The 13,109-nt window shown below is 43.8% G+C and overlaps 2 protein-coding genes across 2 annotated transcripts in view; both read right to left on the minus strand.

Annotated features, from left to right (window-relative positions):
- Positions 1-2,670, minus strand: part of ORYCUNV1R1616 (vomeronasal 1 receptor oryCunV1R1616) — a 28,776-nt gene extending 26,106 nt beyond the window's left edge. Inside the window, exon 1 of the mRNA XM_051837335.2 lies at positions 2,535-2,670. The gene's annotated coding sequence lies outside the window, so the exon portion shown is untranslated. The remainder of the gene's footprint in view (positions 1-2,534) is intronic.
- A 9,087-nt stretch (positions 2,671-11,757) lies between these two features.
- LOC127488374 (vomeronasal type-1 receptor 4-like) lies at positions 11,758-12,678 on the minus strand. Its single transcript, XM_070063575.1, has one exon. It carries the CDS (start codon positions 12,643-12,645, stop codon positions 11,758-11,760), a length of 888 nt encoding a protein of 295 aa, XP_069919676.1. The 5' UTR covers positions 12,646-12,678.
- Positions 12,679-13,109: the final 431 nt, after the last annotated feature.

Raw genomic sequence — 13,109 nt, forward strand, 5'->3', positions numbered from 1 at the left:
AGGATGAAGAAAGAAAAGCAGAGGAGGCTTTTGGGAGCAATGTTAGTGTTCTTTAGAAGTCAGAAAATTGCCTGTTGATCATTATGAGATGTTCAAATGAAATTTTTAAGTTGCCTTCTCAAGTGATTTGAATATCACTCTGCAAAGTATTGATAGGACTGAATAGAACCTTTAATTATTTTTCCTGTAGTTTTAAAGCATTGTGGATATAGCATTTAATTGATATACAATAGGCAGCTGGAAAAATATTTTAAATTAAATAGATAGTAAATTGACTTGCTTTCAAGTGGATGTTCATTAAAAATTCAAAATTTTTGGGATAAGTGTGAGTGTTTGTTTCCTTACATGGCGACTAAATAAAGTTTAATGAGTAGACAAGTGCATTTCCCTTTTTGTCACTGAGGCTCCATGTTCAAGACAGTTGTTTTTTTTAACTTCAATTATCTAAAAGTTTGTTTGAATATTTGTAAGTTTTTGAAGTTTCATCATATTAATTGAAATTATGCTTCAATACTGGGACACATTTAAATTACTGAGTATACTTTTTCTGCTACTTTATTAGTTTAAAATGTATGCTTTATGTTTTAAAGTAAAAGTGAAGTTATTTGTGGAGAAACTAAAAAAGTTGCACAACTGACTGAAATAAAACACTTGGGATAAGTTTAGTGGGGGGATTGAACTCTTCCAAAAGACTTTCATATTTTCCTCCTAATTTTCAGAGTTGAAATGCCCTGTTTTAGTGTTTAACAATTCTCATTGAATACTATGCAGATTATAATTTTTTAAATGAAATCTACATATTGACTTTCTTATAAATCATCATATTGTGCAATCAAAATTAAGAGTTCTTTGGTTTGAAAACAACACCTAGAGTCTCCAGATAACTTTTAAGACTTAGTAGTTTTGTGGGTGGTATTTTTAGGCAACCAAGTAAGGGTGAGTTTTGTATTTTGTAGACATTTTTGGTCCTACTTTAATTCTCTTTGCATGACAGTATGTAGGCAGTGTGTTAAGTTCCTCAAGAATCTCTCCTTAAAAATTCTGAAGTTAATACTTTTGTACAACTGTGTTTTGAATAAAGCCATGACAGTGTTAAAAATACAGTAAATACAGTACTCCTGGTCATTCTTCTATTGTTTCTATCCCATTTTTTCTGTGACTGCTGTAACTTAAAAGTTTTGAAATGGAATTGTTTCAAATAACCTGAATATTTGTTATAAAAAAATCCTGGATAGCTAAAGTAACATGGGATGAATACAGTTGATAATACTGTATTCTACCATTGAATTTTGCTGACATCATAGGTCTTACAAGCTCTCAGCATGCACACAAAGTTTTCTAGGTGAGTGTTAACATTAATTAACTTAGAGGAAGAAACCATTACAGATGTGTATCAAAACATCCCAATATATTAGCTAAAAATACAAGATTTTATTCATCAATTATATCACAATAAAGCTGAAAGGTTAATGAAAATGGGCTAAATCCACCAAGCAAATGCAGAGAATGCAAGAGTCAAAAATATCACATCCCAGCTATGCACTGTCCATGGCATTCACACTGTAAATACAAAAGCACATATAGTCCTAAAGTGACTGACCAGGACATGATATTTGGGGCCAATATTAATTTGTAGACATTGGAGTATCCATATAAAAATAAGACAAACTGAACTTCAAGACAAAGACAAATGTCTTCTGAATTAACTGGAATTAGGAAGGAAGAGAAAGTTTCAAAACAAAGAAAAAGAAGCTGTAAAACTACCAACCAAGTAACAGAAAGCAGGTGCACACAGTATAACATTGGACAGATCCAACATTTAGGGAACAGAATAGCTGGATATCATGAAATCCACTTTGGTAAAAATAAATTTGTAAATACTAAAAATGGCATCAATATTTAACATAAGCACAAAGAAATGATTTAAAAAAAAACAACAACAACAAGAAAATCCACCATTGTAGTAGGAGATTTAACCAAAGTCCTTCAGTAACCATGGAACCAGCAGACAGATGGCCAGACTTTAAAAACTCGAGCATGTGAATTCATTTGCTGCACCTAATGCCTTGACCAACACACAAGTCACTGTCAAATGCCTGACTCTCCTTCTCTGCTATCATGTGCACCATGTAATCAATGCAGCCATACAGCAAACACTGACATGAATGAGAGCAAAGCTGAAGAATTGAATAAGTTATCTTAAATTATTATGCATAATTACAAAAATAAAAGAACATTTTATTTTAACACTATGTTCAGAAGGAAAGCATTTCATAGTAAGAACAAAGTGGAAAAATCTATTGTAAAATGCACTGTGGAAAAATAAAGTCAAAATGCCATTTTTCTAAAGACTAACAAAATTAAACACCCTCCAGAGAGATGGTTGCCTTCCTAAGCAGAAAACACCAATAATAGCAGACTTCAAATATTTAAAACATAACAACTAAGAATTTTCATATTTTAAAAATGACATCATGACTATGCTAATAAATGTGGAAGGTTGAGACACACTCGGAAACTCTCAGAAAACTTACCTCACCATAGAAACATGAGAACTGTAGAAAGTCACAAATGTGCAAAGCTTCCCATGAAAAAACTGAGCAGCAGGAAAAAAATCATTCCACGAGGAATTCCAGAGAATGCTTCAATGATGTGGGACAAAAACATCTATAAACACTTCCTAGGGAGAGAAAGGGAGCACTCTGTCAATCACAGTGCGGGAAAACCAAATAAACCTGGTATGAGAAGTATGATGATGAGGCCATCTAGTTCAGGAAGCAAATAAGAAACCACCCCAGAATTTGTTTGTAGAAATAAATCCAGCGCTCTCCAAATGGGGTCTAGCAATGACCAAGAGAATCACCCCGGGAAATGCTTAAGATTGATGTCACATGGCAGAAAGAAAGGCTTAACACTACATGATAAAATATCTACACATCAATATTAAACATGATCACTAAATATTGAAAGTTTTTGTGTTGAGATTGAATATAAATAAAACATCTACTATCTCACTTCTCTTCCTCATGCATTCAGAGGGGTCATCTTAGGAAGAATAAAATTTTAAACACTACAAAGGAATTAGCAGATTTTATTCTGAGCTGTTATAAATTTTAAGACAGGAATTAATAGAATCATTGGTGAAATTACCTAAACAATTTGAGAAATTCTTTTTATTAAAGATTTATTTTCCTTATTTGAAAGGTAGAGTTCCAGAAAGACAGTGACAGAGAGAGGCAGAGAGAGAGGTCTCCCATCAGCTGGCTCCCTCCCCAAATGACTGCAACAGCTGAGGTTGGGCCAGGCTGAAGCCAGGAGCCAGGAGCTCCACCCTGTCTGTCTCCTACCCCAGTATAGGGTCTGGCAGAGGGACCCAAGCACTTAGGCCACCTTCAGCACCAACAGGGAGCTGGACCAGGAGGGGAGCAGCCAGGACTTAAACTAGCACCCATATGAGAAGAATCACACACCTGCTCTAATTCGAGGAATTTTCAAGGTTACTGAGCGCTAAGTCAATATATACACCATTTAAAAAAAAAACATTTGAGTTCCTATAATTGATACTATTCAACACAACCATGATAAACATCAAATTCAAATCACAGATGAGAAAAAATGCAAAATCTCCAATCTTATATCATCAGAAATATCCATTTCTGATGATATAAGATTATCTAAATACAAATCCCTTAAAATTAAAATGTGGATCCATTCACTTGATAGGGAAGTAACAAAATGCAATGATGAAACAACAGGACGGAACAGAATGGGAAGTAACAAGATGGATTTCCAGGTACAGAACTTGCAATGGAATAAGGACCACTGAGGTGTTCAGAGCAAAGAGGAGCGCACAGCGGAAAAGCAAAGAACACTCGGTGCACACAGGACAGCGAGCGATCTGGAGAGCTTCAGAGACCCTCGGTGTAAAGAAGGAAGAGGTGAAAACAAATAGAGCGATGGACAGAGAAACAACACGGTACAGGAAAACAGTGTTAGCAGGACACATCTGAAAAAAAAAAAAAAAAAAACCAGGGAGACCCTGGAACAGACACAGAGCGGGGAGCGGGCAGGGGGAGAGGCCTCGCCGCCCTCCCGCCCCAGGCTGGGGGTGCAGGGTCCTTACTGGGGGCTTCCTGCACAGGCTGGGGCTGCCCGGCACTGACTGTGGATCAGGCCTGGGCTGGCGGGACGTCTCCTCCCGGTGGACACCGGTCACCTTGTCACCGCTGCCTCCACCACCCTGTTTATCGTCGTCACTTTGACGCCCCTGGGAGACCCCAAATCGCCCTCCCAGACCCACAATGAGTCTCCTGGGGGACGCACGGGGTTTCCTCAGGGGCAGCGTGGAGTTGGCGCTTGGGGCTGCGTTTTCCCCAGCTGAGCAGCGTCAGAAAGTAAACTTCAGGATGACACATGTCATCAGAAGTTCGTCTCCACGCAGCTGGTGGCAATCATCCCAGTCTGTGACTTGGTGGAGCCCTGGAGCTGAGTCCGGAAAAATACATTCTCTCCTCCCCCAGCCGCCCTCGCACTGAGTTTCAGCTGAGGCTGGGCACCCACGGATTGCTGTGGACTCCACCTGTCTGTTAAAATGTGTGTGACTCCATGTAAGAATGACCTTCCTCCCAGAACCTTCCGGACCTTCCACCTAACAGGATGCAAACTACAGGAAGTGAGAAAATGAAATGTATACATGCAAAGCAGCTTGGTTAATAGCACTCTTTCGATAATTCTGAACACTTCCACCTGCTCCTAAAATAAACATGCCCCTCTTTCTCCCAAGCTACTCATTCTGACATATTAGCTTTGGCTGATTTCCTATACATTTATTCAATTTCCAGCCCACTGCCCTCCACAGAGGCTGCACCTGTGCTCAGAGGGAACAGCTCCATTTCAGAATTCAATACCCACACCCAGATACAAGTCACATGCTGGGGCCGGCGCTGTGGCGTAGCAAGTAAAGCCACCGCCGGAAGTGCCGGCATCTCAGAGCATCGAGTCCCAGCTGTTCCACTTCTGATCCAGCCCTCTGCTATGGCCTGGTAAAATAGTGGAAGAAGGCCCAAGTCCTTGGACCTCTGTACCCACGTGGGAGAATGAAAGGAAGCTCCTGGCATTGGATCAGCACAGCTCCAGCCATTGCAGCCATCTGGGGAGTGAACCATAGATGGAAGACCTCTCTCTCACTCTCTCTCTCTCTCGCTGCCCCTATCTTTTTCTCTCTCTCTGTAACTTTGCCTTTCAATAAATAAATAAATCTTTTTTAAAAAAAAAGTCATATGCCAAGGGTGGGGATATGACCCAGTGTCTCCGGCTGATTACACTTTACACATGTGTGCACACACACACACAGTTAGAGTTGCTTTTTAGGGATTCACAATTCAGGTTCATTCAGTGATGCATCTTCCCCACTAATTATCTCCAACATTCAAGGACTGTGTAAGGACACCAAATATTTTTCACATATTTTCAATGTGGCAAATGATGATGTTTGCCACTCAAATCACAGTATTGCATTTTCCCAAGCTAAACGTCAGAAAGTAAACTTCAGGATGACGTCATCAGAAGTTAGTCTCCACGCAGCTGGTGGTAATCATGATTTCACTATGAATTTCCTAATTTTATTATTCAAGACTTGATGTTTGACTTTACTTTTTTTGAATATTTTATTTATTTATTTGAAAGTCAGAGCTACACAGAGAGAGGAGAGGCGCAGAGAGAGAGAGAGAAGTCTTCCATCTGATGGTTCACTCCCCAATTGGCCACAATGGCCAGCACTGTGCCACTCTGAATCCAGAAGCCAGAAGCTTTTCCAGGTCTCCCATGCAGGTGCAGGTGCCCAAGGACTTGGGCCACCCTCTAATTCTATCCCAGACCACAGCAGAGAGCCAGATCAGAAGTGGAGTAGCCGGGTCTCAAATCACCGCCCATATAGGATGCCGGCACTTAAGGCCAGGGTGTTAACCCGCTGTGCCACAGCACCAGCCCGACTTTACTTTCTGTTACCAATTTTTGGTTTATTGTTTATGAATTTAGCTATCAATCCTATTTATGGCTTTTTGGGTAGTTACTGTGTTATTTATTTTTAAACATTTATGTATTCATTTGAAATGCAGAATGAAGGAGAGAGATATTTCATCTGCTGGTTTCTTCCCTAAATTGCCAAAATCACTGAGGTTAGTCCAGGCTGCAGCCAGGAGCCAGGAATTTCATATTTGTGGAATTGCTTGGGCCCAAGTTCTTGGGTCATTCTCTGCTGTTTTCTCAGGCACCTTACAAGGAAGCTGCTTTGAAAGTTGGGTAACTGACACTGGTGAGGCACAAGCAGAGACAGTGTGTGGTCTTCCTTCACTGGCTCATACCCCAAATGGAAACAATGGCCACGGCTTGGGCGAAAGCAAGCTTCCTCTGGGTTCCCCACGTGGTTGCCAGGGTCCCAGGACATGGGACATATTCTGCTATTCTTCCCAGGCCCATTAGCAAGGAACTTTATTGGAAGTTGAGCAGCCAGGATCGAATGGATCCTGCAGGCTACCACTTACCTGCTCAGCCACAGGCCAGGCAAATCTTCCTACTTACTACTTATTGACTATTATGATTAATGGTGAAATGAGTCTGTGACTTCAGAGTGGATTAAAACTATGTTTCTGCAAAACCTAATGAAGTAGGGCCAGAGCCATGGCTCACTAGGCTAATCCTCCACCTTGCGGCGCCAGCACACCAGGTTCTAGTCCTGGTCGGGGCATCGTATTCTGTCCCGGTTGCCCCTCTTCCAGGCCAGCTCTCTGCTGTGGCCAGGGAGTGCAGTGGAGGATGGCCCAAGTCCTTGGGCCCTGCACCCCATGAGAGACCAGGATAAGCACCTGGCTCCCGCCATCGGATCAGCGCGGTACGCCGGCCACAGTGCACCAGCCGTGGCGGCCATTGGAGGGTGAACCAACGGCAAAGAAAGACCTTTCTCTCTGTCTCTCTCACTGTCCACTCTGCCTGTCAAAATAAATAAATAAATACATAAACAAACAAAAAACCTAATGAAGTACAGGAAGGAAGGGATGGGTACTGGGTGGGTGGAGCCAGGAAGCGTTGGAAGTGTGGTTGGAAGTATAGAATGCATAACATCTGTTCTCTTCTGTAAGGCAAGTACCCATGATCCTAGTTGTAAAAATCCAAACAAGGTATGTAGAAGAAACATCCTGTTGGTGGCATTTTACTAGGATTTTACCATTTGTTTTGGAAGCACAGTGCATTCCGAACCTGCTTGAGCTGAATTCAAATTCTGCTGCTTTGGGGATGATCAGACGAATGGCACCAGACACAATCAGGGAACCAATGTTCATGGGTTTCAGGGGGGTGGAGGAAGAAGTCCGCAGATTTGCACTGCATGCGACCTGGTTCACTCATCACCTGTCACCTGAGGAAGATAAGGCAGAAACCACTCAAAAAGCAAACCGCCTTTGCCCCCCAAAAAATACCTAAAGCGCTGCCATAAAAAGTTATATATTCAAGAGGTATGGAGGTTTCTAGGTGTCAATACAACACGTGTGTGTGTGTTTGTGTGTGTGTGTGTCAGACTGAGTACTGCCCTGAAATGCAAACGCTGAAGGCCCAGGGCCACGTGGGACTGTATTTGGAGATCAGGTCTTGACAGAAGGAAAGTGACGGCCGCCGTGAGGGGGGCTCTGGCCCCGTCAGAGTTCTGTTCCTCACGAGGAGGAGACCAGAGCTCCCCCTCTCCCCAGGAGGGCACAGCGACAAGATGGCCGCCACAGACAGGGGGAGAGCGCTCCCACGGCCCGGCCACGCTGGCGCCCTCATCCCAGACGCCAGCCCCACGAGCCTGAGAAAATCAATGTCTGCCCTCTCAGCCTCCAAGTCCACCAGATTCTGTCAAAACGGCAGCCTGGGGAGACCCCGTGGATGTGCAGGGCACGCATGCAGGAAATTTCAGTGAGGTTACCCTCACCAGGGATTTCCTATGAAGATTAGCTCTGTGTTGGGAATACCTGTGATTGTTCATGGTTTTTACCAAGCGCAGAGGTGGTCTCGGCAAACCCAGAGACAAACAGGCCTTCCTCGAGGCCTCAGCTGGGGGCCAGTAGCGGCCAAAGCTGGGTCTGATCATGACGTCACTGCTCTGCGTCCCTGGGGCAGAGCCTCTTGAGAGGCTCAGTGGCGAGAGCATCAGCCAACCCGGAAGTGTGATTTCACCTGCGCCGTCAGTGGCCTCAGCACTCTCTCAGCAGCTACTGTTGACAGATCACGCAGTCACAGCAACTGCATGATTTCCTTTGCGAAATTAGGGGCCACTCAGTAGTGACATCTGGGACGAATGGGCATGAGCAGGTGACCTGGCACGGTGGTGGGGTCGTTAGTCTAGAGTAGACACCACGGGGCACAGCCAGGGAGGGGTGAGGGGTGAGGGCAGCTGTGCTGGTCTGGATCTGGGTGCTGAAGCCTGGGTGTGGCCACAGTGAACATTCATGGAGCAAGAGAAACTGACTAGTTCTGTGCTACTTTAAAAAAAAGTCAAGAAACTTTGTTGTGGGCCGGTGCTGTGGCAGAGCAGGTAAGGCTGCTGCCTACAACAGTGCCATCCCATATGGGCACTGGCTCAAGTCCCAGCTGCTCCACTTCTGATCCAGCTCCCTGCTAATAATGCACCTGGAAAAGCAACAGAAGATGGCCCGGGTCCTTGGGCCCCACACCCATATGGTATACCTGGAGACATCTAGGGAGGGAACCAGCAGATGGAAGATTCTCTCTCTCTGCCTCTGCCTCTCATTCTCTGTAACCAACTGTCAAATAAATAAATAAATCTTAAAAAGTGCATTTGAAAGAGAGGACATCCAATCATAAGACTTCAATTGAATTTGGAAATTCTAGGAAAAGAAAATTTCAAACTGTACTGATCAAGAAGATGAAACCATGATGTTCAGGAGGGCAGAGGAGGGGGGGAGAGCTATCCGCAGGGCATCAGTGCCTGCTCTGTGGGAGCAACACTTCCTGAGGGGAAATGGAACTTGGGGAGGACAGACAGCCAAGATGTAATGAAATAGTTTTCTGTGCTGAAGGTCAGTGAGGTGTATTTCCAAATGTCATCCTGATAAAGTGCAAATTTTAAAATCTCATGGACAAAATAGTTTCTGCATTGGAAGAGCCCCCTTCTGGTGTTAGATAATGTATTTGAACCACAGAAAGCCAAAGAGAGGGGAAATGGGATCTCTTTTTTTCTTTTAAGCTGGTGATCTTTAGTTATAGGAAGAAGTTGACAATACATTGCTCATGTTGTCCATTCTCTTACTTTACACATGAAGGAACTAAGGCTAATGCTGGAAAGGCATTCCTCCAAGGTGTTAGAGCTACAATGTAGGATCCATGAAGATCAGCTCATTCAGTCGTTTCTTCTTTCACTCCTGTCCGAAGTTGAGTTGATCTCCATTTCCTCCAAAATGCATTTATTAAATCCATTCTCCAGATCCCATGAGCTACACCACACTATTGCAGTTGTTTTCACTTCTGGCTGCATACCCAAGTCATTTGGAGAAGGTTGATATAGGAAATGGGATCTCTTGAGGATTGCAGAACCTTGGACAGGTGAGGTGGAATTCCTTAGCCTTGGGAACAAAGATCTGTACAAAGGTTCAAGCTACAGTCACTAGTGTGCTGTCCCTGGGGACTGGAACTGAACAATGAGGTAAGACAGAGAAATTAAGATGTAGTGAAAGGAGCGGCTGAAAAACGCCATAAAAATGGCCTTAATAAAATAAAAAAATAAAAAACAGGAATTAAGACAAGCAATTCCAGAAACAGTCCTGGGAAAATGGGGAGTAAACTAAGTTCACAGAGAAAGCAGATAGCTACTACCCAGAGATAAGGGCGACAGAACATCCTGGTATGCACATAAGCCCCCTCCCCTGTGCTTGCTCAAGCTTAACAAAAAAACCGCGAGGCACGTAGGGCACGTAGCTACCCCTTTCTGCTCTTCAATGACCCCCTCCCCTTATCCAAGCTTAGACACGTAGGGCACGTAGCCCCCCTGTTTCTCCTCCTCCTCGACGACCTCCTCCCCTTGTAGTTGCCCAATAAACTTACGCCACCCTATGGTATGTTTATTTTGTGGTTTTGCCCTTTAAAAGCTGTGTGAGATAGCTGCTCGGGGCTCCTCTCTCTTTCTCGCTGCTTGCGGCAGCAGAGGGCCCATTTGCGCAAATGAAATAAAACTGCCTCCTGTTTTTTTGCATCGTCTGGTCTGGAGTCTGTGTTTCTGGGGTCATCACAAAAGGACACCGCTTTTGGGGTCCTTCAGTAGAAGATGAAACAGGAAAAAATGATGTTGCTTGAAGATTTAGCAAAGTAAATATACCGTAAGCCAATGCACCATGCAGAATGGTAAAGAATCAGCCCCTGCTGATGAGTATTTAAATGAAGAGACACTTCTCACTGACATCCCAATGGATTGGATCCAAATAATAAATACATCAGCATAAGGAGGGGAGAGGATCATTATGAATGGATTTACACAGATGCTGGAAAGTCCCCCTGCATATTACTATATATTAAGGATTGACTCTCCCACAGTTTCCCACCCTCTTAATCACCTCTATTTTCATAGCATATTCACAGACACAATTATCTTTCCTGCACCACAGACATTCTTGAGTGCTTTTTGCACTTCATTTTATCTTTAGGTCACTGGGGCACATCCAACCTCTAAGTGAGTCCCTGAAATATGCAAGGTAGGTGTTATTTATTGAATGGATAAGGGAAGACGTTATGATCAGGACAGTTTAACAGAAATATCAGGCAAGTCCAAATGTAATTTTATATTTTCTCTTTATTTTTTTGGACAGGCAGAGTGAGGGAGACAGAGGTAAAGGTCTTCCTTTTGCCATTGGTTCACCCTCCAATGACCACCATGGCCGGCCAGCACGCTGCAGCCAGCCCATCGCACTGATCTGAAGCCAGGAGCCAGGTGCTTCTCCTGGTCTCCCAGGCGGGTGCAGGGCACAAGCACTTGGGCCATCCTCCACTGCACCGGGCCATAGCAGAGAGCTGGCCTGGAAGAGGGGCAACCGGGACAGAATCCAGAGCCCTGACCGGGACTAGAACCCAGTGTGCCAGTGCCGCAAGATGGAGGATTAGCCTATTGAGCCGCGGTGCTGGGTAATTTTATATTCTCTAGTACCTCCATTTAACGGGAAAAAAACAAGCAGATAAAATTACCTTAATGATATACAACACAGTCATTTAACCCAAAAGATTACTAATCTGTGTAATCTATGTGCAGATTAACACATTTGATTCACATTCCAAAAAGTGAGTGATGTTAAATGGACTGCATAGTTCCACTCAAACTAGCCGATTTCCAGTGTCCTGTAGCCCTGTGGCTTCTTTTCCTCATATAAATCTTTTTTTTTTTTTTGACAGGCAGAGTGGACAGTGAGAGAGAGACAAAGGTCTTCCTTTTGCCATTGGTTCACCCTCCAATGGCCGCCGTGGCCAGCGCACTGCGGCCAGCACACCGCACTGATCCAATGGCAGGAGCCAGGTACTTCTCCTGGTCTCCCATGGGGTGCAGTGCCCAAGCACTTGGGTCATCCTCCACTGCACTCCCTGGCCACAGCAGAGAGCTGGCCTGGAAGAGGGGCAACTGGGACAGAATCCAGCGCCCCGGCACCACAGGCGGAGGATTAGCCTATTGAGCCGTGGTGCTGGCATAAGTCTTGATGGAGAGTCCTCTTTTGAAGATGATGTCAATCAGCCACTGAAAGCTCGTGGACAATGGGTCATTCTCATATTTGAAAGGAAGGAAGTCAGTTTGAGAATAATTTTGTTATTTTTCATCAGAAAAAAGGGGCAAAATGTCGGGTAGCATGAATGTAAAATTCCACCAATAACTTCAAATCTTGAGTTTTTCTCAGATGCAAAAAATCCATAAAGCATCAAACAGTTGTTTGACAAATAAAAGAACACAAAGCAAAATACCATCAAAAGGATTGTGTGGGTGGCTTTGTTTTCTGGGGACGTCTTGGAAGAGAGGCTGGAGGTGTGAATGTGCTGGGCCCTCCTGCGGTGTCTGTAGAGGATCCACACCATGTAGAGGCTGGACCAGATCATCAGTTCCAGGAACACTACATCATAAATCAAGATGATACTTATAAATGCCCTTGATTCATGGTCTCCGAGCTTCCAGGTTTGACAATATGCATTAGCATATCCATGACCAACCACAGTGAAATTACCTTTGGCTCTTACAGTTTCAATGACATGGATGTAGATCAGCATGTTGATGACCCAAAAAAAGAGTAAAGAGGGGAAAATCCACTTGGAGAGTTTAGATTTCAGCCACACCCACTTAGAATGACTGGGACTGACAGTGATGGCCTGAAATACACTTAGAAGAAAGGTAGTACCTATGGAAAGACCTTGAATCACTCTAGTTACATACAGAAATGTTTGACAACAAATATCATCAAAGAATGCTTTGATTCCAAATGATGACATGAGTTCTGATATTGACCGGATGATAATGGTTGACATATTGACCACTATCAGGTGCATGAAAATTGAATCTATGGGCTTGTTCAGATGAGGCTCAATTAGGATGGTGTATGTGTGTATAATGAAGAGCAATGAGTTTGCCATGACACAAATAAAAAACTGACATATTAGAATAAAGCTATAGGCCGGTGCCGTGGCCCACTAGGCTAATCCTCCGCCTTGCGGTGCTGGCACACCGGGTTCTAGTCCCAGTCAGGGCGCCGGATTCTGTCCCAGTTGCCCCTCTACCAGGCCAGCTTTCTGCTGTGGCCCCACATAGAAACACAAAGTGAAATATACTGTTTGAGTACTCGTTATAGCATTAAATCTCAATGTACAGCACATTAAGGACAGAGATCCTACATGAGGAGTAAGTGCACAGTGACTCCTGTTGTTGACTTTACAAATTGACACTCCTGTTTATGGCATCAGTAATCTCCCTATGCTCCAGTCATGAGTTTTCAAGGCTATGGAAGCCTTTTGAGTTCTCCGACTCTTATCTTATTTAGACAAGGTCATAGTCAATGTGGAAGTTCTCTCCTCCCTTCAGAGAAAGGTACCTCCTTCTT

The sequence above is a fragment of the Oryctolagus cuniculus genome, chromosome 18 (assembly GCF_964237555.1).
Source record: "Oryctolagus cuniculus chromosome 18, mOryCun1.1, whole genome shotgun sequence".
Taxonomy (NCBI): Eukaryota; Metazoa; Chordata; class Mammalia; order Lagomorpha; family Leporidae; genus Oryctolagus; species Oryctolagus cuniculus.

Bases quoted from the DNA above. Each gene is read 5' to 3' on its own strand.
- LOC127488374 (XM_070063575.1), bottom strand. From the start codon at position 12,645: ATGGCAAACTCATTGCTCTTCATTATACACACATACACCATCCTAATT.